This window comes from Phyllostomus hastatus, unplaced genomic scaffold, assembly GCF_019186645.2.
Source record: "Phyllostomus hastatus isolate PE091 unplaced genomic scaffold, TTU_PhHast_1.1 phas_contig_210, whole genome shotgun sequence".
Taxonomy (NCBI): domain Eukaryota; kingdom Metazoa; phylum Chordata; class Mammalia; order Chiroptera; family Phyllostomidae; genus Phyllostomus; species Phyllostomus hastatus.
The window spans coordinates 38,042,097-38,065,424 of NW_025333737.1; the positions used below are offsets into that span (position 1 = coordinate 38,042,097).

Here is a 23,328-nt window from a genome sequence, read left to right on the forward strand (position 1 = left end):
TGTTCTTAGCTTGATTTCTCTTAGAAAACAAACAAGGAACAAGAAAATCATTGCACCAGCGTCCTAAGCCTCAAACTAACAGAAACACAAACCCAGAGCGCCCCGCCCACACTCCCAAAGCAACAACAAACTTACATCTCTTTGGCAACAATAACTTAAAATCATAAGCCCGGCTCGGGACAATAGTGGTTACAAAAATATTCCCTGTGCTGCCCTGCCCCACCCCTCCCAGCTCCACCTCCTGCCCATCCCCATCCCTGTGGGCTGGGACCCCTGACGCTGGGGTGCAGGAGGCCCCCACTCTCAGCAGCTGGGCTGGGCAGTGCCCTGCAGAGGGACGCTACCCACACCTGACAGCAGGGGGCGCCTCTAGAATGAGGCTGAGATGGCAGAGGTGGGGCCTGGAAGCCCCCTCCGTCTTTCAAGTTGCCCCCTCGGTGCCAGCAGAGGGCCCCAGGCAGGAGCCGTCCCAGACCGTGTGGGGAGGGCGGGCTGGGGTCTGGTGGAGTCAGGAGAGGGGAAACACAGCCACAGACTTTGAGGTAAGGGTGGCGAGGCCCCTGCGCCCCAGGGCCTGTCCTTGCACTGACCACCCAGAACCAGGGGGGAGGGGCCAAGGACACGGGGAGAGGCTGCCCCCACAGGCCTGCGCCTGGTGTCTCACCCAGGGCAGGGGCACAGCGCCCTGCAGTGCACCACCCGGAACAGAGGGCGGGGCCTGCGAGGGCCCCCAGGCCTCAGAGGCCAAGCAGCAGTGTGGGGCCAGGGCACAGGGGACACTGCAAGGAGGGTGCTGCCGGGCGGGGGCTGTGGGGCTTCCCTAAGGAAGCAGCAGTGTACCCCGTGTCCGGGAGGAATCCTGCCGCCGGGGCAGACCAGCTGGCGGCACAGCGCTCTGCCGTCCACTGTGCTGTGTGGGGCGCCCAGGTGCTGGAAGCTGCCACCAACCGCGGCGACTGCAGCCCCGCGACGCCGGTCACCATCCTCGCTGCTGCTGCGGGAGCAGGACGAGCAGGGCCTCCAGGGGAGGTCACGTGGGCCTCAAGCTTCTTTACAGACGCCCCCAGTGCCTCCTGCAGGGCCTGGCAAACAGGACGGGCCAAGAGTTCAGGAACGCGCTGGGGACGGGAGGAGCCCCTCCCCGGGACTCCCACCTGGTCTCCACCCCTGACCTAGGGCCACCGCCTTCAGGCGCCCCCCACAGCCCGCCTGTCTGACTCAGTGGGAGCCCAACAGAGCTCACGTGCCCTCCCAGCCCCCCTTTTACAGGTGGGAAAACTGAGGCCTGGGCTGACAAGCATCACGCACTCGCCTTCTGGGGACCTCATTGGTTCAGGGTCCGTTCGGGACAACTCTGCAAGGACAGTGGGGACGGGGGTGGGTCTGCCCCAGGAACAAGGTGACCAGGAGGCGTTTGAGTGGAGGTGGGCTTTCAGCCAAGCCAAGCAGAACTTGCAAGAACTCGGCGGTGGCTAGGGGACCACCTGGCGGGAGGAGCCCGCCGGTCTGAGGCCGGCAGAGAAGTGCACCGCGGAGGGAGGGCGAGCTGAGGCCCCCGCCTTGCGGCCCGCCGGGCAAGAACCAGCGGGTCTGAGCCGCGCGGAGTCCGGAGGCAGCAAGGGAGGGTGGGGCCGGCGGTTGAGGCAGACCAGCAGGGGCTGGGGAGGTCCTGGTGGCAGAGGCTGCCGCAGGTTTCGGGGGCCTGAGGCCAGGTGGAGGCGCGCAGCGTCCAGCCCGTGCCTCCGAAAACGCGAGGAGACGCGAGGCCTGAAAACCAGGCAGCGTCCAGACTCGGCGCGACAGGCGGGGAGGCGGGGCTTCCCGAAGCGCCCGGACGGGCTGGCCTGCGCGCGAAGCCTCCGCGCCCCGGCCGACCACGGAGCTTGCACGGAGGAAACGAGTCCCCACCTGCCGCTGCACTGCCCCGCTTCGCCGAGCCCTCCCGCCAGCCCCACCGCAGCTCACCACCCACGCGTCCGGCGTCCGGGTCCGAGACGTGCGTGATGGAGAAGCGAGACGCGGGCGCGGGCGAGACGGTGAAACGCGAGAAAGGGGCGGTCTCGGCCGGCTTGGAGGGCGCGGCGGGCGCGGCCAGCGCGGCCTCCCGGGCCGGCGCCTGCGGTACGCCGTGGTCCCACTGGAACCTTGCGCCTGCAAACCGGCCGGAGGTCACGGAATTCCGCAGACGGCAGGCATCCCTCGCCTCCCTAGGCGCCGCCGGCCCGGCCCCGGAAGTCCCAGTTCCTCGTGTCGCCCAGTCGCCCCACCGCCCCGCCCCACCCCGCCCACTCCGCGAAGACTAGGGGCCTGGCCACGCCCTAGAGGCCCCGCCCCGAAACATCGCCCCGCCTACTCTGAGACGCAGAGCCCTGGTCCCGCCCTAGAGGCCCCGCCCCGAAACATCGCCCCGCCTACTCTGAGATGCATAGCCCTGGTCCCGCCCTAGAGGCCCCGCCCCGAAACATCGCCCCGCCTACTCTGAGACGCAGAGCCCTGGTCCCGCCCTAGAGGCCCCGCCCCGAAACATCGCCCCGCCTACTCTGAGATGCATAGCCCTGGTCCCGCCCTAGAGGCCCCGCCCAAGACACCTCGCCCCCGCCCCCCGCCCCCGGAAGGCCCCGCCTCCAGCTCACCCTCTTGGAACGTGAAGCCGTCGGGTGAGCTTTCGGCCCGTCGAGGCCGGCAGGGGGCGCCGGGGGAGCCGGGACTGCCCTCGAGGAACGCAGGGGGCGACTTCTGGGCTCCGGGGAAGGGCTCCCCAAGCTCCCGGGTAGGACTTTCCTACGAGGTCAGAGCAGCCTGTGAGTCCGGCCGCCAGCCCTGGCCACTCCCACCGCTTTCCGTCTCGCCCGGGTGGGGGGGGCCCCCCCTCTGCGCGCACAGCCTGGGGCCGCCGCCCACCTGGTCAAAGAGGTAGACGGTGACGTCGTCGAAGAAGGACACGGCTTTCTTCTTGCGCTCCAGGTCCTCGCAGAAGGCCTCGGACAGCAGGCTGGGCATTTTGAGCAGGCTGCGCAGGTGGCGCGCGCTCTGGCTCTCGGCCACCACCACAGGCACGGGCGGGGCCTCCTCCTCGCTCTCCTCGCCGGGCTCCTGGACGCTGTAGCAGCGGAGCTCCTCGTCCGACTCGTCGCTGTCCTCGCTGTCCTCCTCCTCCTCCTCCGGCCGGCCCTCCGGGGCCGCGGGGAGCCCCGGCAGGGCCAGGCAGAGCGGGGCTTTCGGGACGCCCGGGGCCCCCATCCGTTCCTGCAGGGCTGACGGCGGTCCCTGGGCCTCCTGGGGCTCGGGGCCGTGGCTGTCTGAGCTCTGCGGGACGGGAGTCAGCAGGAAAACTTTGGAGCACCCGGGACTGGGCGTCGGCGACCCCTGAGCTGGGCTTTCGGCCCAGGGAGGCTCCCTGCTGGGCCCTGTGGGGCAAGTGCTCGGTCCGGGGCGAGAGTCCTCAGGCAATGACGATGGCGACCCCTCCCTGGGGTCTGGGCTCTGCGCCGCCCCAGGTGCCTCAGACTCAGAAGGCGGCTGCCCCCCAGGGCCCTGCGGGCTCTCCAGGTCTGGCTCTGGCCCAACGGCCCCGCTCCTCTTCTCGGGGCCCAGCAGGGGCTCGGGCTCCGTGTCCAGGTCTGAGAAGTAGGCGGAGTCTCGGTAGGGGTTTTTCTCGCTGAGGCCGCCGAGGGAGGCCGGGAGCTGAGTCTCCGCCCCAGGGCTCTCGCTCTCCGAGGCCGGTCCCCCGAAAACCTCAGGCTCACACGGCTCGTGCGCCTCCTTGAGCACAAACTCAGGGGACTCGTAGTTCTCGGTGTCATAGCCGCTGTCCAGGGCCCGGGGCTGCCCTCCGGAGGGGCCGGCGGCCGACGGGCTGAAGACCTCGCAGCCCCCGTCGCTGGCCGAGGACGGGATGTCCAGCGAGTCCAGGGAGTCGGGGGTGCCCACCTGCTTCGGCAGGCAGCGGGACGCCGGCATCATGTCCCGCCTCTCGGCCCGCGGGCCGTCGCCGGGCAAATCTGTGAAAACGCCGGAAGTGGCCTCAGCAGTGTCCTCGTCCCCACTGCCCGGCGCCTCCGGGGAGCTGCTGCCACTGTCCCACGTTTGGGCCGGCTCCGTGGCAGCTGCCTGGCCGCTGGCAGGTGTGGGCGACGCAGGCAGGGCGGTAGGGGCGCTGGCCTCCTTGGGAGGAAGCAGGGTTCCCTCTTGGGATGGGGACGGGACGGACGCAGGGAACCGCCAAGGTCCCGCGGAGCCCTCAGCCTCCTCCGCAAGCCTGGGCTCTGTCTCGGGGCTGTTGCCCTCACCGCCAGCTGCCTCTCTCCAGGGGGGTGTGAACAGGCTGGTGGCAGGGGGCGGGCCCTCAGCAGGACACAGGCGGGGGAGGTCAAAGCAGCGGCCCGACTCCTGGCCAAAGGAGGCCCCCTCTGGCCCAAGGGGAGGCTCTCTGGGGCCCTCTGGAGCCAGGGGGTGGTCCTGCTCAGGGACAGCCCCCCGTAGGGGCTGCTTCTTGCCAGGGCAGCAGTCTGCACCGCTGCCCCTGCAGCCCGCGTCCCAGGCCTCGGGGGCTCGGCCGCCGCTGTTGTTGTTGGCTGACATGTTGGAACTCCAGTGTCTGTGCTGCGCGGCCCTGCGGGCCTCGGCCTCCCCCAGCTCCTCCCTGCTGGGGGACAGCCGGGCCCCTGCAGTCCCGGAGGCGTGCGTGCCCAGCGGGTCCTCGGATAAGGGCGGGCAGAAAGCGGGCACGCCCCAGTCCGCATCCTCCACTCCAGGCTGCACGGGCATCAGACCCTTGGGGGAGGGAGCGAGCGAGGGGCAGGGCGGGCCCTGGGCGCAGCTCCTGCCCAGGGGGTGGTCGCAGTGGCCCCAGAGGCTGTCGGTCGACGGCGCCTGGCCCAGCAGCGACTCCATAGCCAGCGAGGTGGCAGCGCTGCCGTCGGAGTCCTTGTCGTGGTCCTCGCCCTCAGAGCTGGGGGCCGCGACACAGGGGCTAGGGGCGCAGCCCGCGCAGTCGGGGTCGTGGCCGGCGGCGGGCGCCGGCTCCTCCAGGCGGATGAAGTACTCGCTGCCCACAGACGGGCTGTGCGCGCTGAGAACAGGCACCACCCCCGGCGGCGCGCTGTCAGGGGCGCAGAGCTCCTGCAGACGCACCGCGCAGCCGGGGCTCGACACGCCCCCTGGCGGTGGGAAAGTGTCTCCGCCGCGGCCCGCCTCCCACTTGTACTCGAAGTTCAGGCCGCGGCTCGTCTCCGTCACCGTGAGCACGTCGTCGCCATCGGCGTGGAAGCCGTCGCCCGCGAACTGCTCCAGCAGCGGGAAGGACGAGGCGGCGGCCAGCTCGCCCGCGCTCCCCAGGACCGCGCCCGCCGCCCCCGCCCCGGGGCCCGCGCCACCCCCGCCTGGCCGCAGGGAGCGCCACCGCCGCTCGAACTCGTCCTCCGCCGCCGCGGCGGCGCCCGTGGCGCACAGGCAGGAGAGCAGCAAGTGCACCTCCTCGGCGGTCGGCCGCTGCTCCGGCTGCAGCCAGCAGAACTGCATCACCTCGTACCTGCGGGGCGGGAGGCCGGGCTCAGGCCACGCCCCCACGCTCCCCCTGGGTCCCACCCTCCCCAGCCCCGAGGCCCACTTGAGAATGAGCCCATCTGCCCTCTGTATAAGGGTCTCAAGCCCCCTCTTCACACTGAGAATTCTTGAGGGCGGTTAAAGGATTCTCCCACTTAAACAAGAACCCAAATCTCAGCCCTGGCTGGCGTAGCTCAGTGGATTGAGCGCGGGCTGCAAACCAAAGTGTCGCAGGTTCGATTCCCAGTCAGGATACATGTCTGGGTTGCAGGCCATGACCCCCAGCAACTGCACATTGATGTTTCTCTCTCTCTCTCTTTCTCCCTCCCTTCCCTCTCCAAAAATAAATAAATAAAATCTTTAAAAAGAAAAGAAAAAAAAAAGAACCCAAATCTCGGCGGAGGTGGGCACAGCAGTTTGGGAGCCAGCAATGGGCCTGTCACCTCCCTCCACCCCCACCCCCCACCGCCAGTAGGTGAGTCTGTGCTTTGGGTAAGGAGTCTGCTGCCCGGTGGGTATGGCGTGGGACCCAGAGGTCACAGCCGGTCAGAGAGGAGCCAGGATGAGCTGGAAGCCCAGGTGGTTGGGAGCAGCTTCCCCCATGGGGACTCCGAGCACCCGCTCGTCCCCCGTTCCCTGCTGAGGACAGCCCACCCCGGCCGGGCATCACTGGGCCCTCACCAGCGGTCCGACAGCACCAGCGGCAGCTGGGGTTTGGGCAGCTTGAGCTGCTGCTCCCGGACGGCGTAGGCCAGCACCTGCCTGTCGGAGTGGTGGGGGTAGGGCTGCGCGCCCAGCTCGAACAGCTCCCAGATGGTCACGCCCAGGGACCTGTGGGGGGGGGGCGGCCGTCAGCGGAGGCTGGCACCGCCGGCAGGGCCCCACCGCACCGGATCTCGGGCCACGGGGCACCGAGTAGCCGGTCCCGCCTCCACACCAGCCTCTCGGGGACGCCCGCCCAGAGGGGCCTTCCTGCAGTGCGTGGGCAGGGTGTGCCCCGGGCACGGGGGCAGAGAAAAAGCAGCCTGGCCTTCAACGGGCCCGTCCACGTGCATGCTCACTCATCTGTTCATTCGCTCATTCGCTCCCTCGCTCTCCACAGTGAAGCCAGACCCCTCCCTGCACCAGGTCCGGGAGCGGCCCTGGCTGGCACGGCTCCTCGTCCCCACAGTGTGTGGGCAGGACGGAGGCTGGAGAGGAGGTGCCATGACTGAGGAAGGGGCGAGTCTGGGGTCGTCCCGGGTCAGCCGGCGTGGACTGGGGAATGTGCAGGCCTTGGGGGGGAGGGGGGGTGCAGCAGCTTCACCCAGCTGTCCCCGGAGGCTGGGGGCATGAGGGTCAAAGCAGCAGGTTTGATAACAGTGAAGTCAGGCCGGCCTGGGGACCGTCCAGGGGACCCTGGTCCGTGTGCGGCAGGGTGAGCAGGCAGCGGAAGATCAGAGAGGGAACGGCGTGTCCACTAGGGGGCACCATCCAGCGGCTTTGGGGGGGAGGCTGCCCCTGGTAAGCTCAGGAAGGGGGCCGCTCCATGGATCCAAGCTCTAAGCGTCCATCAGGAGCCTAAGGGAGGCCAGGCTGAGAGGTCTGGGGGGCTGGGAAGAGGTGGGAGGGGGAGACAGGGGCTGGTCCAGGCTGGGGATGGCCTTTCCATTCTCAGGCCTTCCGAGGCTGCAGCGGGGGCTCTGCGTGCCGGCCCAGCGCCTCCCGCCGGCAGTCCCGGGACAGCCCCTCTGCGCGGGAGGGGGGGGGGGGAACGGGGCGGGGCCTCCTCTGGGCGGTGCAGCCTGGCCTCCCCATGGTGGCGGGCCTTGGCCCAGGGGGTCCCGGAGGGGCAGGACTTCCTCCACAGGCCCTGCCAGCCCAGGGCGGTGGGCCACTGGCACCCCTGTGACCTCACCTGGGGCCACGTGGGGCCACTTCCTACAGGGCGATGAGGCTGGACGGATGAGCATGTCTTCATACAGTGGCCCTCGTGCAGCCAGACCACATCCACTCAGCTCCCGGACCGGCCGGGTAAGCGGACTCGGTCCCTGCATCATCGCCGGACGCCCGCTCTGGCACCCGGCCGCACGGCCTGCAGGTCTGCTGGCCGCGCGGGCGGACCCCGGGGCCCGCACTCACCACACGTTGCTGGCCTTGGTCTGGTCCACCACCAGCAGGTTGCAGTGCACCTCGTCCACCAGCTCGGGCGCGATCCAGCGCAGCGGCACCCACAGCTGGTCCGCGGTCACGAAGTAGTCCTCCTGCAGCGCCGGGCAGCGTCACTCGCCAGGCCCCGCCCCGCCCCGCCCACCGGCCCCGCCCACCCGCCCACCGGCCCCGCCCACTCACTCTGTATTTGCCGTGAGACAGGCCGTAGTCTCCGATCTTCACGGTCAGGTCGGCCGTGAGCAGGCAGTTCCGCAGGGCCAGGTCACTGGGGAGCGGGAGGTGGGGGTCAGCGGGCTGTGCGGGCCTCGGCTTCCAGGCCACTGAGGGGGCTGGGCCGCTCGTCACGAGCCAGGGCGTCCTGGCTCAGCTCCGTGGGTGGGCAGGCAGGGGCGCTGGGGAGGCTGCCACCCCCACCCTCCGGACCGGAGCCCAGGCCCCTGGCCCCGCACTGGGCCCTGCGCAGGGCGTCCACGTGGGCGGGGGCGCGATGTTACAGTGCAGATGAGGAAAACAGGGCTCAGAGAGGTCACGGCCCTGCGGTCACGCCCCTGACCCGAGCCGACAGGCCACTTCTCCTCCAGCGACACCAGCCTGCTGGCCCGCCCCCTCGGGGGCCGCCCGTCCTGGGAGTCCCAGGGCCTCCCTCCTGCCCACCACCCCTGGCTCCTCCAGAGGGGGGTGTCGGCTGAGGTCCCCAGTGTCCCAGGGGGTCCCGCCCTGCCCACAGGGGGCCCAGGGCGGGGTGAGGGTGTGGAGTGCCCGCCTGCAGTGGCGCCTTTGCCCCAGCCCCACCTCCAGCCCAGCCGAGGCCTGGGCTGGTGGGGGGTCTCCCCTGCCTGCCGGGGTTGGGGTGGGGGGTCTGGGCGCAGGGCACGGGGGTAACCGTGGGGCGGGCCCACGTCCGCCACAGCCGGCGGTGCGGGGACCGCGGACGGGGCTGTGCCTGCGGGCGTGAGTGGCGTGTGGGCGCGGCCGGCGGGCCGGAGGCTGGCAGCCGCCCTCCTCAACAAAATCACTGATGCTGGAGTCGCCTGCGCCATCACTCAGCACCAGGATGTTGTTGGGGGGGACGGCCCGAGTGGCGTCCGGGGCCTCCGTCGCGTCTTCGGTGCGCCCCCCACCTTTCCGACCTAAGGGGCCAGGGCCCAAGGCGGGACAGGGCCGCCCCCACCCCCAGGCCTGAGGGAGACCGGATAGGGGGTCCCGTGTGGGGTCACGGGGCGGCGCCCACCGCCTCTGGGACGGAGGCCGGGGCTCGGGCCCCACGGTGCTTCTGCCCGGGGCCAGCTGGACAGTGCAGGCCGTGCCACCGGGCCCACCTGCAAGGCAGGTGTCTGGCGCCCGCCTGCCTGGTGTGCTCTGCGTAATGAAATCACTCTGCACCTCGGCCCCCGGAGGCTGCGTGCACACAGGCCCTCCCGCAGCCCACACAGAGGCCCCGGGGCCCAGGCAGGCGGCCGCCGCACCCTCCTCACCTGTGCACGTAGTTGTGGCGGTGCAGGTGCAGGACGCCGCAGGCCACCTCGCAGGCCATGCGCTGCAGGGTCCGGGGGTCGGGCGCCATGGACTCCGCCGCCCGGCAGCTCCGAAGGTAGCCCTTGAGGTCCCCCTGCCGAGAGTGGCGGCTCCGTCGTGTGCGGTCACCCGCCGCCCAGCGCCTCCCCCCACGCGGGGCCAGCTGGGGCGAACCGGGGGCACTGCCCATGGGCACCCAGCAGAGCCGCTGTGTCCACCACGCGGGGGCCAGCTCCCCGCGGGGTGACCGCAGGCAGGGGACAGGTTCTCCGGGCCCCAGGCAGGTGAGCCGTGCGCCGGAGCCACACCTTGGCTGGCCGACACCACCGAGCTCCCAGGAGGGCCAAGGTCAGGGCTCCGGCCGGGAGTCCAGAAAGCAGGGAGCCAGGCCTCCGTGCCCGAGGCCCCGCGTCTGCCGAGGGTGCCTCCGTGTGGGCAGGTGGCTCGGCTCAGCGGCTGGGCCGGGCCTGAGGGGGGACCTGGGGACGGTCTGCAGACACAGGGCCCTCTGGGAGGCCCCCAAAGTGCAGAGAGGGGTCCCGGCTCAGCCAAGTCCTCTCCCTGGGGGGGTACCGGGCCCGCCTTCCCGCCCCGCCCCGGAGGGACACTCAGGGCGGACCCGGGAGGGCGGGGCGGGCGACTCACCATGGGGCAGAACTCCATCACCAGCAGGTACGGCGTCACCTCAGCGCACTGGGCCAGGCACCGGAGCAGGTTGCTGTGCTGCAGGGCCCTGCGGGAGCCAACAGGCTGCCCCCCTGACGCCCACGCAGGGCAGGAGGGGGGGGCAGACGGACAAGGAGGGGGGCTGGGAGGGGGGACAGCACAGAGCTCGCCTTGGATCGCGGGGCGGGGGCTCGGCACCACCCGCCCCCGTCCGGCTGCACCGCCGGCCCGGGCGCCACCCACCTGTAGGGCTGGGCCTCCTCCAGGAACTGCATCTGCTCGTGCACGCTGGCACTGGCCTTCAGCTCCTTGACCACCACCTGCGCACTGCTGAGGCCCCAGTTCGCCTCCCCCAGGAACACCTGCGGGGGTGCGCGTCAGCACCCCTCCCCGGGGGGCCGCTCTCCGCCCCGCCTCACGCCTCGGAGAGGGGGCCTGCCCCCCCCCCCCGTGAACCCCCTGTCCCCTGCCTGGCTGTGACATCCCATCTTTGGCTGTTCTTGGGGCTCTCCAGTGGGCTGGGGGGGAAGCCCCAGTGAGGACGAAGGACCTGGCTGCCCCGCCCAGGCCGGGGGTCAGGGAGGAGCCAGGACCAGGGTGCCACTCCCAGCCCCCTCCAACCCCCTCCCGGTGCCAGACCCAGGGCAGCACAGTGGGGCCCAGCAGGGTGGGGACCCCGGGTCCCCAGGGGCAGCTCCCAGGAGGAGCAGCCTCCACCCACCCCCTCCATCCTCCGGGCGAGAGAGGGGCCCACGATGCCAACCCCTCCCCGCCCCATGGTCCCGGCTCACCTTCCCGAACCAGCCGTGGCCGATCTCCTCCAGGTACAGGAGGCCGTGCCGGCCCAGGCCCGCGGACCTGAGCAGCTGCCCTGCACCAGGGCGGGGGCGGGGGCTCAGGAACCTCAGTCAGCCCCCGCCTCCACCCCACCCACCCTCCCTCCGCCCCTCGGTGGGCTGCCCGCCCCCCTCAGCCTGCTCTGGGAGCCACACCTGGGGGCGGCCATCAAGGGCGGGGTGCCGGCTGCCCAGGGGAGCCGTGGACCTGCCAGGTGCATCGGGGCGTCTTTCTGCCAGGGGGCCTGGGGGAGCCCTGGCCCGAGCCACAGGGACACGCCAGGCTGGGGACCTCGGGGCCTGGCGCTGGACTGGGCTCAGGCGGTGCGGGCCTGCAGTGCGGCCGGGGCGGAGGCCGCGGGGAGGCCAGCGGACCGGCCCGTCCCCTCACCCCTGCCGCAGGCTGGCATTCCGGCGCCAGGCACGCCAAAGGCCCCTTTGTTGGGGGCTGCTGGCCCCGCCCCACACGGGGCACACTGGGCCCATTCTCTTGCCGGCCAGCGGGGCGAGGTCAGCGGGGGGAAGGGCCAGGGCCGCAGGGCCCACTCCTGCCCTCCTGCACCCCAGGGATTCCCCAAATTCTGCTCCCACGCCAACTGCCCGGAGGGCCCTGGGAATGTTGACCTTGATGCTGGGCAGAATTTAGGGGGCACGTTTACTGGACCAGAGCTTCCACTGAGCCCCAACCTGCCGGTGCCCCTCGGGCCCAGGGTCGCCCCAAGGAAGCTCAGTGGGCTTGGGGCAGGGATGGCGGGGGCGCGTGGCAGCTGCCCCGACAGGAACACTGCCCTCCCAGCCTCAGGAGGTACTCGGCTGGGGTGAGGGCGCCGGGCTCCGCCCGGAGCAGGGCCCACAGCGCCTGGGGCAGGGGCTGGCCGTGCCACCTCCCTGCCGCTCAGGCCCTTGACCTCTGACCTCCAGGGGGCTGCCCCCAGCATCACCTAAACCAGGGGCCTCCTGGTGGGAGGGGGGCGACCTTGGCTGCTTGCGATGACTGACCATTTGGGCCCCTTGGGTGTTTTTCTTCGTGGCTTTAACTCCCTGCTCTGGTGTTTGAAGTCCAGCGTTTGCAAGTGAGTGCCCTCCCCAGTGAGAGCAGCCCCCCCCCGGGGCCTGCCCCCCCCCCCCCGCAGTGACCTCCTGTGGCCCAGGTGTCTGTGCCTCCAGGTCCTATGAGTCACAGACCTGGGTCTTTCCAACGTCACTGAAGGGTGGCGCCTCTCTGACCTCGGGGAGACCCGGGAGGGCCCCGGTGCCCTGATGCTGACGCAGGGAGGGGCTCTCTGTGGGGAGCCCTGCCCCCGGGCCCCGGGGGGCCCTCAGGTGTTTCTGGGCAGAACGCCACCACCCCTGGGACTGGCAGGAAACTCCAGCGGCTGGGAGGCTCTGCAGAGTCCCAGGTGCACGTCCCCTGGCGGTGACAGGCCTGGCCTGGGGCGGTGCCCCTGGGTGGCCCCTGGCCCCTCGCCGGCTCCCAGTGCCCAGTAGTGGGGGTCCAGGCTCAGAGACCCCCACAGCCACACGGGGAGGCGGGGGGCCCGCCAGCAAAGGGCCTGCCTTCCGGGCTTCAGGGGGTGGTCCTCGGAATGGACGCCCCGATTCCTAACCGACCGATGCCCTGCAGGTGCTGGCAGGGGTCGGGGGCAGGGGCAACCCCTGTGGAGCCCTGGGCCCTGGAGCTGGCAGCCGGTGGCCCCCTAAATCCCCCCTGGGGCTCCCACCAGTGCCTCGGGGGCCCCCGGCCCATGATAAAGGCTCCAGGGTGGGTGGCAGCTGGCCCGGCCGGCGCAGAAGCAGGTGGGCGGGCCGGCCGCCCACGCCCGGGGCCTGAGTAAAAGGCCCATTCACGAGCACCCATGGAGGGAGCCTCAAGAGCCCCTCCTCCCCGAGTGGGTGCAGTGGGGGTCGTGTCCCTGTGTGGCCGGCCGGCCAGCCTGCCAGGCGGCTGAGTGGGAGTCTGGGCTCCGGGCATCCCAGGGACGCCAGGACCTCGCCCCCCAGCACACAGCTCCCAGCGGCAGGGGCACACGCCAGCCAGCCCCGCACCACCCCTCCCGGCGGCGTGGCTGCTGAGCCCCGAGCCCACCCTGCGGCACCCCCGGCCCCTGGGGGCAACTCACCGGAGCGCCCGGGCTGCCTGGCCATGGGCAGCGAGACCTCGGTGAGGGGCAGGACGTACACGTCGGGCCCGTTCTGGGCGGCGGCCGCCGGGGAGCCCTGTGCCGAGAAGTCGGCCGCGTACTCTTCCCCCTCCGCATTCTCAAACTCCTGGTGGGGGGGGGGGTGACAGCGGTGGCCGTGAGCTCCGGAGGGGGCGTGGCAGGGCAGGCTCTGAGAGGCCTCTCTCCTCCTCCCCTGGAGCTGGGAGGGGAAGCCCCCAGCCCCTCGGACCGCGCCCCTCACCATGCTCCTCGCTCCAGGGGCACACGCACACCCACAGACCCTCCGTCCGCTGGGCCGCCGGCTGCCCCCAGGGCGCACCGCCTCTGCCTTCAGATCTCCGCCCGCCCAGACACAGCCCCGAACTCCTGTCCAGGCGCAGCCGCCGCCGCAGGGGTGGGGCAGAGGATTCGGGGCAGGGGGAGACCCCCAGCTCCCAGACACAGCCTCCCGAGCGTCCGGGGCGGGGAGCCCACCGTCGTCACCCCCCGCCCGGCACCCTGCCACCTACCACAGCCATCTGCCTGCAGGCCGCCCCGGACCTTGACCAGGACGGGCCGCAGTCCACGCCACACCTGTCTGCCTGTCGGGGGCGGACCCTCCCCGGCCAGAGCTCAAGCCCGAGAGCCAAAGTCTGCAGAGCCCCTGGGCCTGAGGCCACAGCGAGGGCCCTGCCGCCGGCCTCCGCCCGCCAGCCCCCCGCCCGGGGTGGGGCCTCCGTGGGGACGGGCGCGGCGGGTGCCAGGAGGGTCCGGCCCTTCACTGCCCGGCACTGCGTGACTCGGGGCCCCCCTTTCTCAGGCCTCTGAGTGTCCCTGCACCCAGGGGGACGGGGCCGCGGAGGGTGAGCCAGGGTGCTGTCTGCCCACCGCTGGGTCCCTGGCCCCAGCCCCGGCCCCAGCCCCTTACCTGCCGGCGCCACCCGGTGGCCTGCCAGAGTGCGCCCGCACAGCGGGCGATCAGGTAGGGCAGGGCGAGCATCGCTGGCCCAGCCCCTACCCCTGCTCGGCCCCGGGCGGGGACCCCTGGGCAGGCAGGCCGGCGCCCTGGGAGCGCCGGTGCCGGAATGTTCTGGCACCATGGCCCCAGGCGGCGAGGAGGGCGCCTGGAGGAGGGCCCTTGTTCTCACGAGAACAGGGGGGGCGGGCTGGCACGGGGGCCCTCGTCCCACCCCGGGCCCTGCCCCCCTGCCCCCCCCCCAGCCCCCCAGCCCTGGGCCCCGCGGCCTCCCAGAAACACGCCAGCGTCGCCTGCAGGTTAGAGACCCTCCCGCCGCTTCGGCACCGGCCCCCCAGCTGAGGGGCTCAGGACCCCTGAGGTTCTGGGAGGGCGGCCAAGACCCCAGGGCGGGCTCTGTCAAAGGCAACGGCCCGCCCATCACCCTCAGCGGTGGGCGCCAGCTCCCCTTCCCGCCCTCCCTCCGGGGGGAGGGGCCTGGGGGTCAGGGGCTAGTCCTTGAAAATGGCTGGGGTGGGGGCCACCCCTCCCAACCTCGCCAGGCCCAGGAATCCGACCTCCAGCCAGGGCGGGGCTGCCCCGAGGGAGGGCGGACCCCTCGGTTGCCGGCTATGTGCTCGGTCAGCAGGAGCTCGGCCCACACGGCCCGGCCTCTGGTTGGGGTTTTCAGCTCCCAGCTTCCCCCGCCCCCGGGCCCTCCCTGCTCAGAACCGCCGCTGGGCGCCCAGCAGCCTGTGGGCTTGCACGATGGGAGAACAGCAGCACCCAAGGGGTACCCCTTGGCCACTGCCCTTGGGGGGGTTTCTGCCCTGGAGGGCAGCCAGGGGACCGTGCTGGGCAGCCCCAGGGTGTCAGCACTGCTGCCCCAGTGGCCCTGGCCCAGCCGCACTCACCCTCACCGGGCCCACCGCCGGGCAGCGGGGAGGTCTGGGTGCTGGGAAGCACGTCTCCCCCTTCTCCCCTGACCCCCGGAAGGCAGGGGCCCCTCCCCCAGCAGCTAGGAGCCCCCAGCGGCCCCCGAAAGGCCCATCCTCCCCCTTCAGAGGGCCCACCCTGTGCCCAGAGGCTCGACCCTGGGCTGGAACATGACAGCATGAGGCCGTGACCCCACGGAGGGGACCCCAGAGGAGAGGGGCCGTGGGCCGGAACCCGAGGGCCCTGTCGGCAGCCGGGGAGGAGGGACCGTGGGACCCTGGCCTGGGCCTGTGTGGCCCGCCCCCCGGGGAGCCCACCCGCAGCCCCGGCCCGGCCTCACCTTGAACCCGACGCCGCCCTTCTTGCAGCACAGGCAGGCCAGCATGAGGGCAAGGACGGCAAAGAGGCCGGAGAAGGACACGGCCACCACGGCCAGGGAGGACGACCAGGACAGCTCGCTGAGCGGGGTGCCGCCTGCGGGGAGGGAGCCGTCAGCCGGGCCCCTGCGGGCACCCACTCCCCATAAGGGGCACGGGGCAGCCACGCCCCTGCCTCAAGCCCCCAGCCCCCCAGCCCTCCTGGCTCCTGCTGCTGGACCCCACCACACCCGAGCCTGCAGTCCCTCGGCCGGCCACCAGGTGCCGCTCCCGTCTCACCCGGGGACACTGGGCTGGAGAAGCCGCGGGAGCCTGCCCACCTCCCCGTTGTGGGGGTTCCTGAACCCCCCCCGTCCTCGAGGTCAGGGTCCCAGGGCTTTGGGGGACCCCTGACATCCCTCTCAGGCTCCGTTCGCCCCGCCTGGCCTTCTGCAGCCTTGCCATCGTTGCCAAAGCTCTGAGGGCATCGCTGGGAAAGGCTCAGTGTCCTCGAGGGGCAGGGGGGCTCAGCCCACTAGGGGGCGCACTGGGGGGCTGGCCGCAGCCCCGAGCCGGGCTCTGCGCCGCTGGGGGGTGGGGAGGGGGCTGAGAGACAGACGGCCCACGCGGCCTGCGGCGGGGGACTCGCTGCCCCCAGAAGGTGGCACTGGTGGGCTGGTGCTTCCCAGACGCCCCCGTGCTGAACTGAGCACGAAGCGCCCTGAGACCTCTTCTGTCCTGGGGTGCCCCCTCAGGCGTCCACGCCTCGTCCCCACGCCACACGCAGGGGAGAGGGGCCGGGGCCGGGCAGGGGCCCTGCTCAGCCGCGCCTGGAGACCCCCACACGGGGCGGCTGCACACCGCAGACCGAGGAACCTCAGGCAGGCGCCCCCGCCCCCAGGGCCTCCCCAGGGAGGGTGTGGGTGCGCACGCACGCACCCAAGGGGGCGCACCCCACCCCCCGTGTGAGGCGACCTCTGCGCTCTCACCCACATAGCACACGGTGCGTGGGCGCCCACCCACAGCGCACTCGGCCCCAGGGCGCTCCGTGGCCATGGCGACCCCGGGGGGGGGGGGTGGAACGGCACACACACTCCTGCCCACACGCCTGCACCCTCCTCTCCTGGCCCCCAGGCCCCTCCGGGCGAGCCGCCCACGGTGCCGTGTCCGTCGTGAGGAGGGTGAGTCAACCCCCCCGCCCCCCGGGAGGATCTCCTGCTCCCCGACTCCTGCGTGCCCCCTCCCCCTGGGGCTGGGTGACACCCACAGCCAGGGTCACCTGCAGGCCCACCTGTCACCACCCCACCCGAGGGCCAGGCTGAAGAAGCTGCAGGCAGGGGCCTGGGGCTCAGGACACCCCTGCCCTCACCCTGGACCCCCCTCAACACCCCTCTGGGGGCAGAGCTGGGGACAGGGAGCCGGGACCCTGGGATCAGGGCGGCAACGTGGCAGGGAGAGGCGGGGCCCGTGGGTGGCTGACAGCCCAGGGGGAACCCTGGGCCCACCCCTCGAGGGGGCACTGTGGGAGGCGGGAGGAGTGGGGGGGCTGCGGTCCTGGGGGAAGAGCTGGAGAGAGCATTTCTTTGCACATGGGACACGTCCCTCAGAAGCCCCCTCCTCTGCTGCCCCCAGGCCACAGCAGAGACCCCCAGCTGGGATGGGGGCCCCGTCCCAGGATGCTAGGGCTCAGGGAGCTGGCTGTCCAGCTGCGGACACGTTAACCGGCCAGGAGTCAGAACGCAGGGCGCCGTGGCCCGAGAGCTCCGGCTGGCCGACCCCCAAACGCCGCGTCTGGGCCCCTGAGAGGAGAGCGGGTTCTCCAGCTAAAAGTGTTGGAACACGTCACAAGAGATGGACGTCTTTGGCGACATAAAAACGTACGTCCTCCCGGCTGGCGTAGCTCAGTGGACTGAGCGCGGGCTGCGAACCACAGTGTCGCAGGTTCGATTCCCAGTCAGGGCACATGCCTGGGTTGCAGGCCACGGCCCCCAGCAACCGCACATGGATGTTTCTCTCTCTCTCTCTCTCGCCCCGTTCCCTCTCTAGAAATAAATAAATAAAATCTTAAAAAAAAAAAAGTACGTCCCATACAAGTCTCCTGTTCACAGGACAACAGCTCACAGACCACATGTCACAGGACGGGTGACATTGCTGTGCGGGGCACACCATCAGCAAAAAGGGGAAAAAAACTCCAAGACCTCAAAACAGGGACGAGGAAACCAAACCCAGTCAGCCGGCCCAGGGGCGAGCACCGCTCACCCGACCCACAGGAACTCCCGCAGCCTCCCCACCCACCCGAGTTGGGGGGACGCAGGCCCCCCCCCCCCCGTCCCGCTCTGGCTGAAACCGGTGCACCGGCCCCCGTGGCCCAGGCTCCGGCGACCGGTCCGGTGACCCCGGGCGCACAGGGCCGGGGACCTCAGCCGTCCCTGGGGCCAGTGACCCCCCGTCTGGAACTGGGCCTCAGCAAGTGGCCTGGCGGACAGAGGCCCGGGACGGAAGGGAGGAGGGGTGAGGTCGCCGGCCGCGGGCACGGACGCTCTGCAGATGGCGCTCACTCCGGTGTTTCCCGGAGCAACACCAGCCTAACGAGGCAGCAGTGATGACAGTCACCACGGGCACTAGGTTAAACGGTGACGGCGGTGGACCCGACACCGGGGCTCCAACGGTGGCGGTAAGAAGGGTTTTCCGCCCTCGCGCTCTGCCGGTGGGACGGTACCCACGCGCAGCTGCAGGGGTAGGCAGGCAGGACGGAGGCGCCTCGGGAAGTTAAAGATGGAGAGGCCTCATAACCCAGAGACCCCGCTTCTGGGTGTGTGTCTGGAGAAACCCCAACCGCGGACCCGAGAAGACACAGCACCCCTGTGCTCACGGCAGCGCTGTGCACAGGCGCCGAGACGTGGAAGCAGCCCGGGGCCCACCAGCAGATGAGCAGATAAGGACCACCTGGTACGGCCCTGGCTGCTGCGGCTCAGTGGATTGAGCCTGCGAACCAGAAGGTTGCTGGTTCGATTCCCAGCCGGGGCACAGGCCTGGGTTGTGGGCTGGGTCCCCAGTAGGGGGCGCTCGAGAGGCAACCACACATAGCTGTTTCTCTCCCTCCCTTCCCTTCTCTCTATAAATAAAATATTAAATAAAATCTTTAAAAAAAGACAGATGTCCTGGCTGGCGTAGCTCAGTGGATTGAGCGCGGGCTGCAAACCAAAGTGTCGCAGGTTCGATTCCCAGTCAGGGCACATGCCTGGGTTGCAGGCCATGACCCCCAGCAACCGCACATTGACGTTTCTCTCTCTCTTTCTCCCTCCCTTCCCTCTCTAAAAATAAATAAAATCTTAAAAGAACACAGATGTGCTACATTCACACAGCAGAGCAGTCCTCAGCCATAGAAAAGGATGAAACTTCCCCATTGGCCACGTCCTGGGTGGACCTAGAGGGTGTCACGCTCATGAGACCGGTCAGACAGAGAAATGTGCCGCCTGAGGGATGGACTGGGACTCACAGACGCGCTGGGCAGACGGGCGGTGGCCGGTGGGGCGGGGCTGAGGAACGGGGGGGCGGGGAAAAGAAGGGCCCTCAGAAGCCGTTGCCAGGGAGGGAGGGTGGGGCCAGTCAGCCCTCTGCGGCCTCAAAGGCCGTGCCTCAGTTTCCCCAGTGCGGGGGGAGGGGCTCGCCCTGCTGCCCGAGGAGCAAGCGCACGGGACCCGACCCACCTCGGCTTTCAGAAACCAGGAACCACGAGCGCCGCAGGGCGCGCAGCCCGGCGCCGGCTGGTGGAGAGGCGTGGGAAAGCCCCGGTTCGGCGGCCGGCTCCGCGGCAGGACGCCGACGGGCTTCCCAGAACCGGCGCCGCACCCGGACGGGGGGACAGGTGCCGGGAGGGCCCCCCGAGACGCAGCCAGAGCGAGAGACAGGCACAAAGGCCGCCGCGGAGCGCACGCCGAAGGGGCTGCTGTCGGCCGCACGAGGAGCCGCCACAGCTCTGAAACGCTGCGCCCACCCAGACCCCCGATGCCCTCCCTCGGGGTTGGAGACTGGGCGGAGGGCAGCCCCTACCCCCCCGGCCAGGACCCCCCCCCAACACACACACAGCTGCACCCGCAGCCACCAGGGCCCAGCTCCTGTCCTGACACTGACTTGTCACCCCACACCCGTGCAGGGGCGTGCAGGGGTGGGGGTGTGTTCTCAGCCCCCCCCCGCTGAACTGCCCCAAATGCCCCCAAGGGGCCCCGTGGGGCCAGCGCCCCACCCCCAGGCCATGCACAGCCACGCTGCTGGGGGGCCGGCCCGCACTCCCCCACCGCAGAACGCACCTGGTCCGCGGCTGCTGCCGGGTCCCGCGGCCCCGAAGGTTGCCGCTTTCCCTCCCGGCCAAGGACGCCCCCTGGGGAGCCGCTCCTGGGGCTTTCACCGGCACCCTGGACACCATGCCACCTCGGGGGGGACGCGGAGGCCCCGGCCCCGCCCCCGCCGTCCTGTGCGTCCAGGGAGCGCAGCCGGAACGTCCGAGGGGCGCCGCCCCAGCCCGGTGGGTGGGCCTCAGTCTCCCCGTGGCCCAGCCGCCCTGCCGCTGGGTGCCGGACAGCCCACGGGGCTCACGCTCTGGAGCCACAGCAGGGCGAGGGCGGGGGCGGGGCCTCGGCCGGGCAGCTGAGGACACCCCGGCACGGCCCCCCGCCCCCATGCCCGCCCGTGTCGCAAACAGGATCTCGTGCAGGAAGGAACTGTGCAACCCAGCGGCCGTTTCGCTGAGTTAAGCGTCCAGGGCGTGTCAGGAGAGGCGGGGCAGCCCTGTCTGTGCCGGACCCCCGCCCCCCGCTGACTCAGCGAACCTCAGGAGCCTGGGGGCTTGGCGGTGGTGGTGGGTGGGTGCCCTTGTCCCCACAAGCTGCCCACAGGGCAGATCCAGCGCTGGGGCCTGTGGGGCTGAGTTTCTTGGCAAAGGTTTGCCCGAGAGCCGGGCCGCGCAAGTTTCTTCCAAGAGGAACAAGGCCCCCGGGCGGTGGAGACAGGGCAGCCAGGCCGGGCACCGGGGGCAGCCTCCAGGGGCGGGGCCGGGGCCCAGCCCTCTGTCCCCTGGCCTGTCCCCTGGCCTGTCCCCGTGGATCTCTGAGGTCAGGTGGAGGCAGCACAGGTGGGGGACGGCCGTCAGAGCCCCGGCTGTCTGGGGGCCGCTCCCGGGGTCGGCGGAGACGTGGCCGAGCACATGTGCCCGCACGCGTGAGTCAGACGTGCCAGCCCCCCCCAGATGTCGAGGGGGGAGGCCACAGCTGCAGGACACCACCCCACCCCAAGAGCTGGACTGCGTCCGGGTTGGCCACAGGCAGCCCCCAGTCCCGGCTGACCCCACAGCTTGCCGTCTCCGGCCCTGACCAGGGCCAGGTGGGGAAACCCAGGTGGGGCGGCGTGGCCGGAGTAGAACTGGCTGGTGAGGGGCTGCAGGGTCGGTGCCCGGCCGGGTTCAGCCGTAGCCAAGGGCTGCAATGTGCCCGTGGGCCCGGCGGGCGGAGGCCTGGCCCTGCCTGCTTGGAGCAGACCCTGGGGCCTGGGGGGACCCCGCTTCCAGGCCATTCGTCCCCACAGACCGGAAACCGCCTCTCGGGGACGCCTGCCTCCTGCCGGAAAGGTTCCGGGGAGCTTCCCGGGGCCACAAGCCAGCCTGTACCTGTGGTGTGCTGGTAACTGCCCGCACCCGGCTCTCTGAGGAGGACGGGGAGACAAGGAGAGACAGAGACACAGGGAGGGAAGGGACAGGGGGTCCGGCACTCCTGTGCTGCGACTCCCCCCACGGGCCCTGTGCAGCCACCAGCACGAGGCCGCGGAGCACGGCGTCGAGAAAACACACCCGGGAGGCTGCGCGCTTGGCGGGGACGCGACCCGGACGGGCGGGGCACCAGGAGGAGCAAACAGCGGCTGAGGCGCTCACGTCGGACGGGCGGGGTCCCAGAGCGCCCGGACGGGACGGCCCCCGCGGGCCGAGGAGGGCAGGCAGGGCTCCACGGAGCCCGTGGGGCCGGGAGGACAAGGGGGCCGAGAGGCTCGCGTGGGGAGGCGCACACGCCCGTGCCGGGGAGCGGCGGCGAGAGAACGCACAGCCCACGGCCCCCACGCACGCCGGGCCCCAGGCGCCCCGCAAGCCAGGCGAGACCTGTGTGCCCGCGACAGCCGCACGGCTGCGCGTGTGTCAGGGAGGGAGACACGGAGACCCGGGCGGCACCAGCCACTGGGACGCAATGCCGGGCCGAGGGGACGGGGCTGGGAGCAGCCGGAAGGGAATGGGCGGTGACCCCGGGCGCCTGGGGTGTTTCGTGGGGACACAGACGTCCTGAGAGTCCCCGTGGCGGTGGCTGCACCGCCCTGCGAGTCTCGCCAGGAAGCCCACCCGGCGGGGGCGGCTCCGTCATAGAGCGCCGGCCGGCCGGCCGGCAGATGTGGCCGGGGCCCCAGTGGGCGTGTGCGGGAGGTGGCCCACCGACCCTTCTCTCCCACACGGATGCTCCTCTCTGTGTTTCCCCTCCCTTTCCCTGTCTCTGGAAAGGAAATAAAATATATATTTTAAAAAAATGTCTCAATAAGCTGCCAGGAGGGAAGGCCGTGGGGTGTTCCCTGCGTCACCCAGACCCGGGTGGGAGGCGACCTCCGTCCACAGCGGCGCCGAGGGACCCACCGCGCAGCGCCCCCCGGGGGGTGTTGTTAGCGCCGGGAGCGGGGCTCCCAGCACACGGCCACGGGGCGGCCGCCGGCGCCTGGCTGAGCGGCAGCAGCCGGACATGGGTTTCTGCGTGTGAGCCGTGTTCCGCATGTAAGTTGTGTCTGCGTGTGAGCCATGTTCCGCGTGTGAGCCATGTTCCACGTGTGAGCCGTGTTCCGCGTGTGAGCCGTGTTCTGTGGACGGCGGGTTCCTTCCCTCCACAGGTGCCGGGGACTCCGGGGGCCGTGGAGTCGGGGAGCCCGATCTCCTGCCTGGACACCGGCGGCCCCACAGCCCCAGATAGCCACCGAGTCCCTGTACAGGTGGCCACCGCCTGGTGCCCGCGGGCTGGCCCTGAGGCTGGCCGGCGGCCCCAGTAGGACCGGCTGCGGAGCCCACAGGGCCCCTTGTTCAAAATCACCGTGAATTTCGAGTTGGCGGGAGCCAAGTGGGAGCTCCTGGGAGGCCCTCCCGGGGGATCCCTCCACCCTCGCCAGGACTCCCCAGGAGGCGGGGTGGTGACCTCTGCAGAGCCCGGGTCTGGCCCCCGCCCCCCGTCGCCCTGTGCCCGGCGGGGCTCACACAGGTGGGCAGGCCGTCTCCCCAGCCAGCCCGAGGCCGGCTGGCCGGGGCTGCCTGCTGCCAGGCACCCAGGCGGGTGGGTGGGTAGGAGCCGTGCGTCCCCTCGGGAGGAGAACAGCGGCGCCACAGCGTCCGGGGGGCGTCCAGGGGGCACAACCCCCTCGCCTGGGATGAGCAAGGCCAGGCTGACCACAGCCCACTGTGAGAGGGCGCCTGTGGGCCCCAGCGGGCCACCCTGAGGCCTCGCCACGTGCACCCTGGGACGGGCGGCCCCAGGCAGCCCAGAGTGGCCCTGCCACACAGCACTGAGGTCACGGGGCTGCGGCTGACCACAGACTCCCTGGAGTCCCCGACGCCCTGGGAGACGGCCGCCCTCTGGTGCTTGGTGCTGCGCTGCCAAGGGCCCAGCCCCCAGCGCCGGCCCCCCAGGCCCCGGGCCAGAGCTCTAACTCGGCCCCCCTTTGAGCTCCAGGCAACTGCCGCCATCACCGGCCCCCCCACACCCTGGGAACAGCCGTGGGTGGGGGAAGGGTGGAGCACCCAGGCAGCAGGCCCGGCCCGGCGCTGTGAGCACAGCCTGCCTGGGGCCGGCCCCTCCGTCAGCCCTGACTGCTGAGCGACCCCAGAGACGCACTCGGACGGCAGCCCCCCACGTGGGCCGTCCTGCCCTCGGAGCTCGGCGGACCCCCAGCAGGCTCGCCCCTCCTGATGCAACCAGACCACCAAAGAGCCACCAACTCCGCTTTGGGGGTGGAAAGGCCGGAAGGCCACCGTCCCCCCGACTCCCAGACAGCCGTCTCTGTTCACTGGGCCTCGAGTTTTCACAAGGCGCTGCCCCCTGACCCTGGCTCCGCTGCCCCATTTCACAGACGAGAAGACGGAGGCTCGGGGGATAAGACTGGGCTGGAGGACTCAGGGCATGGGGGACAGGGGACCCCACCTCTCCCGCTCCCCAGGG

At 71.2% G+C, this 23,328-nt stretch overlaps 1 protein-coding gene across 7 annotated transcripts in view; it reads right to left on the reverse strand.

The window, feature by feature from the left end:
* AATK (apoptosis associated tyrosine kinase) overlaps window positions 1-23,328 on the reverse strand; it is a 25,119-nt gene continuing 1,791 nt past the window's right edge. The window contains exons 1-14 of one of the 7 annotated variants that reach the window (XM_045836888.1): window positions 19,411-19,784; window positions 15,085-15,218; window positions 12,833-12,980; window positions 10,668-10,747; window positions 10,120-10,238; window positions 9,856-10,018; window positions 9,171-9,304; window positions 7,876-7,960; window positions 7,666-7,787; window positions 6,226-6,375; window positions 2,902-5,530; window positions 2,634-2,781; window positions 1,966-2,151; window positions 1-1,082 (exon numbers count right to left, since the gene is read on the reverse strand). In XM_045836888.1, coding sequence (XP_045692844.1) covers window positions 1,042-1,082; window positions 1,966-2,151; window positions 2,634-2,781; window positions 2,902-5,530; window positions 6,226-6,375; window positions 7,666-7,787; window positions 7,876-7,960; window positions 9,171-9,304; window positions 9,856-10,018; window positions 10,120-10,238; window positions 10,668-10,747; window positions 12,833-12,980; window positions 15,085-15,129 — 4,050 coding nt within the window. In that variant the 5' untranslated portion in view covers window positions 15,130-15,218; window positions 19,411-19,784 and the 3' untranslated portion in view covers window positions 1-1,041. The other 6 variants (XM_045836887.1, XM_045836886.1, XM_045836893.1 and 3 more) reach the window with 6 other exon arrangements.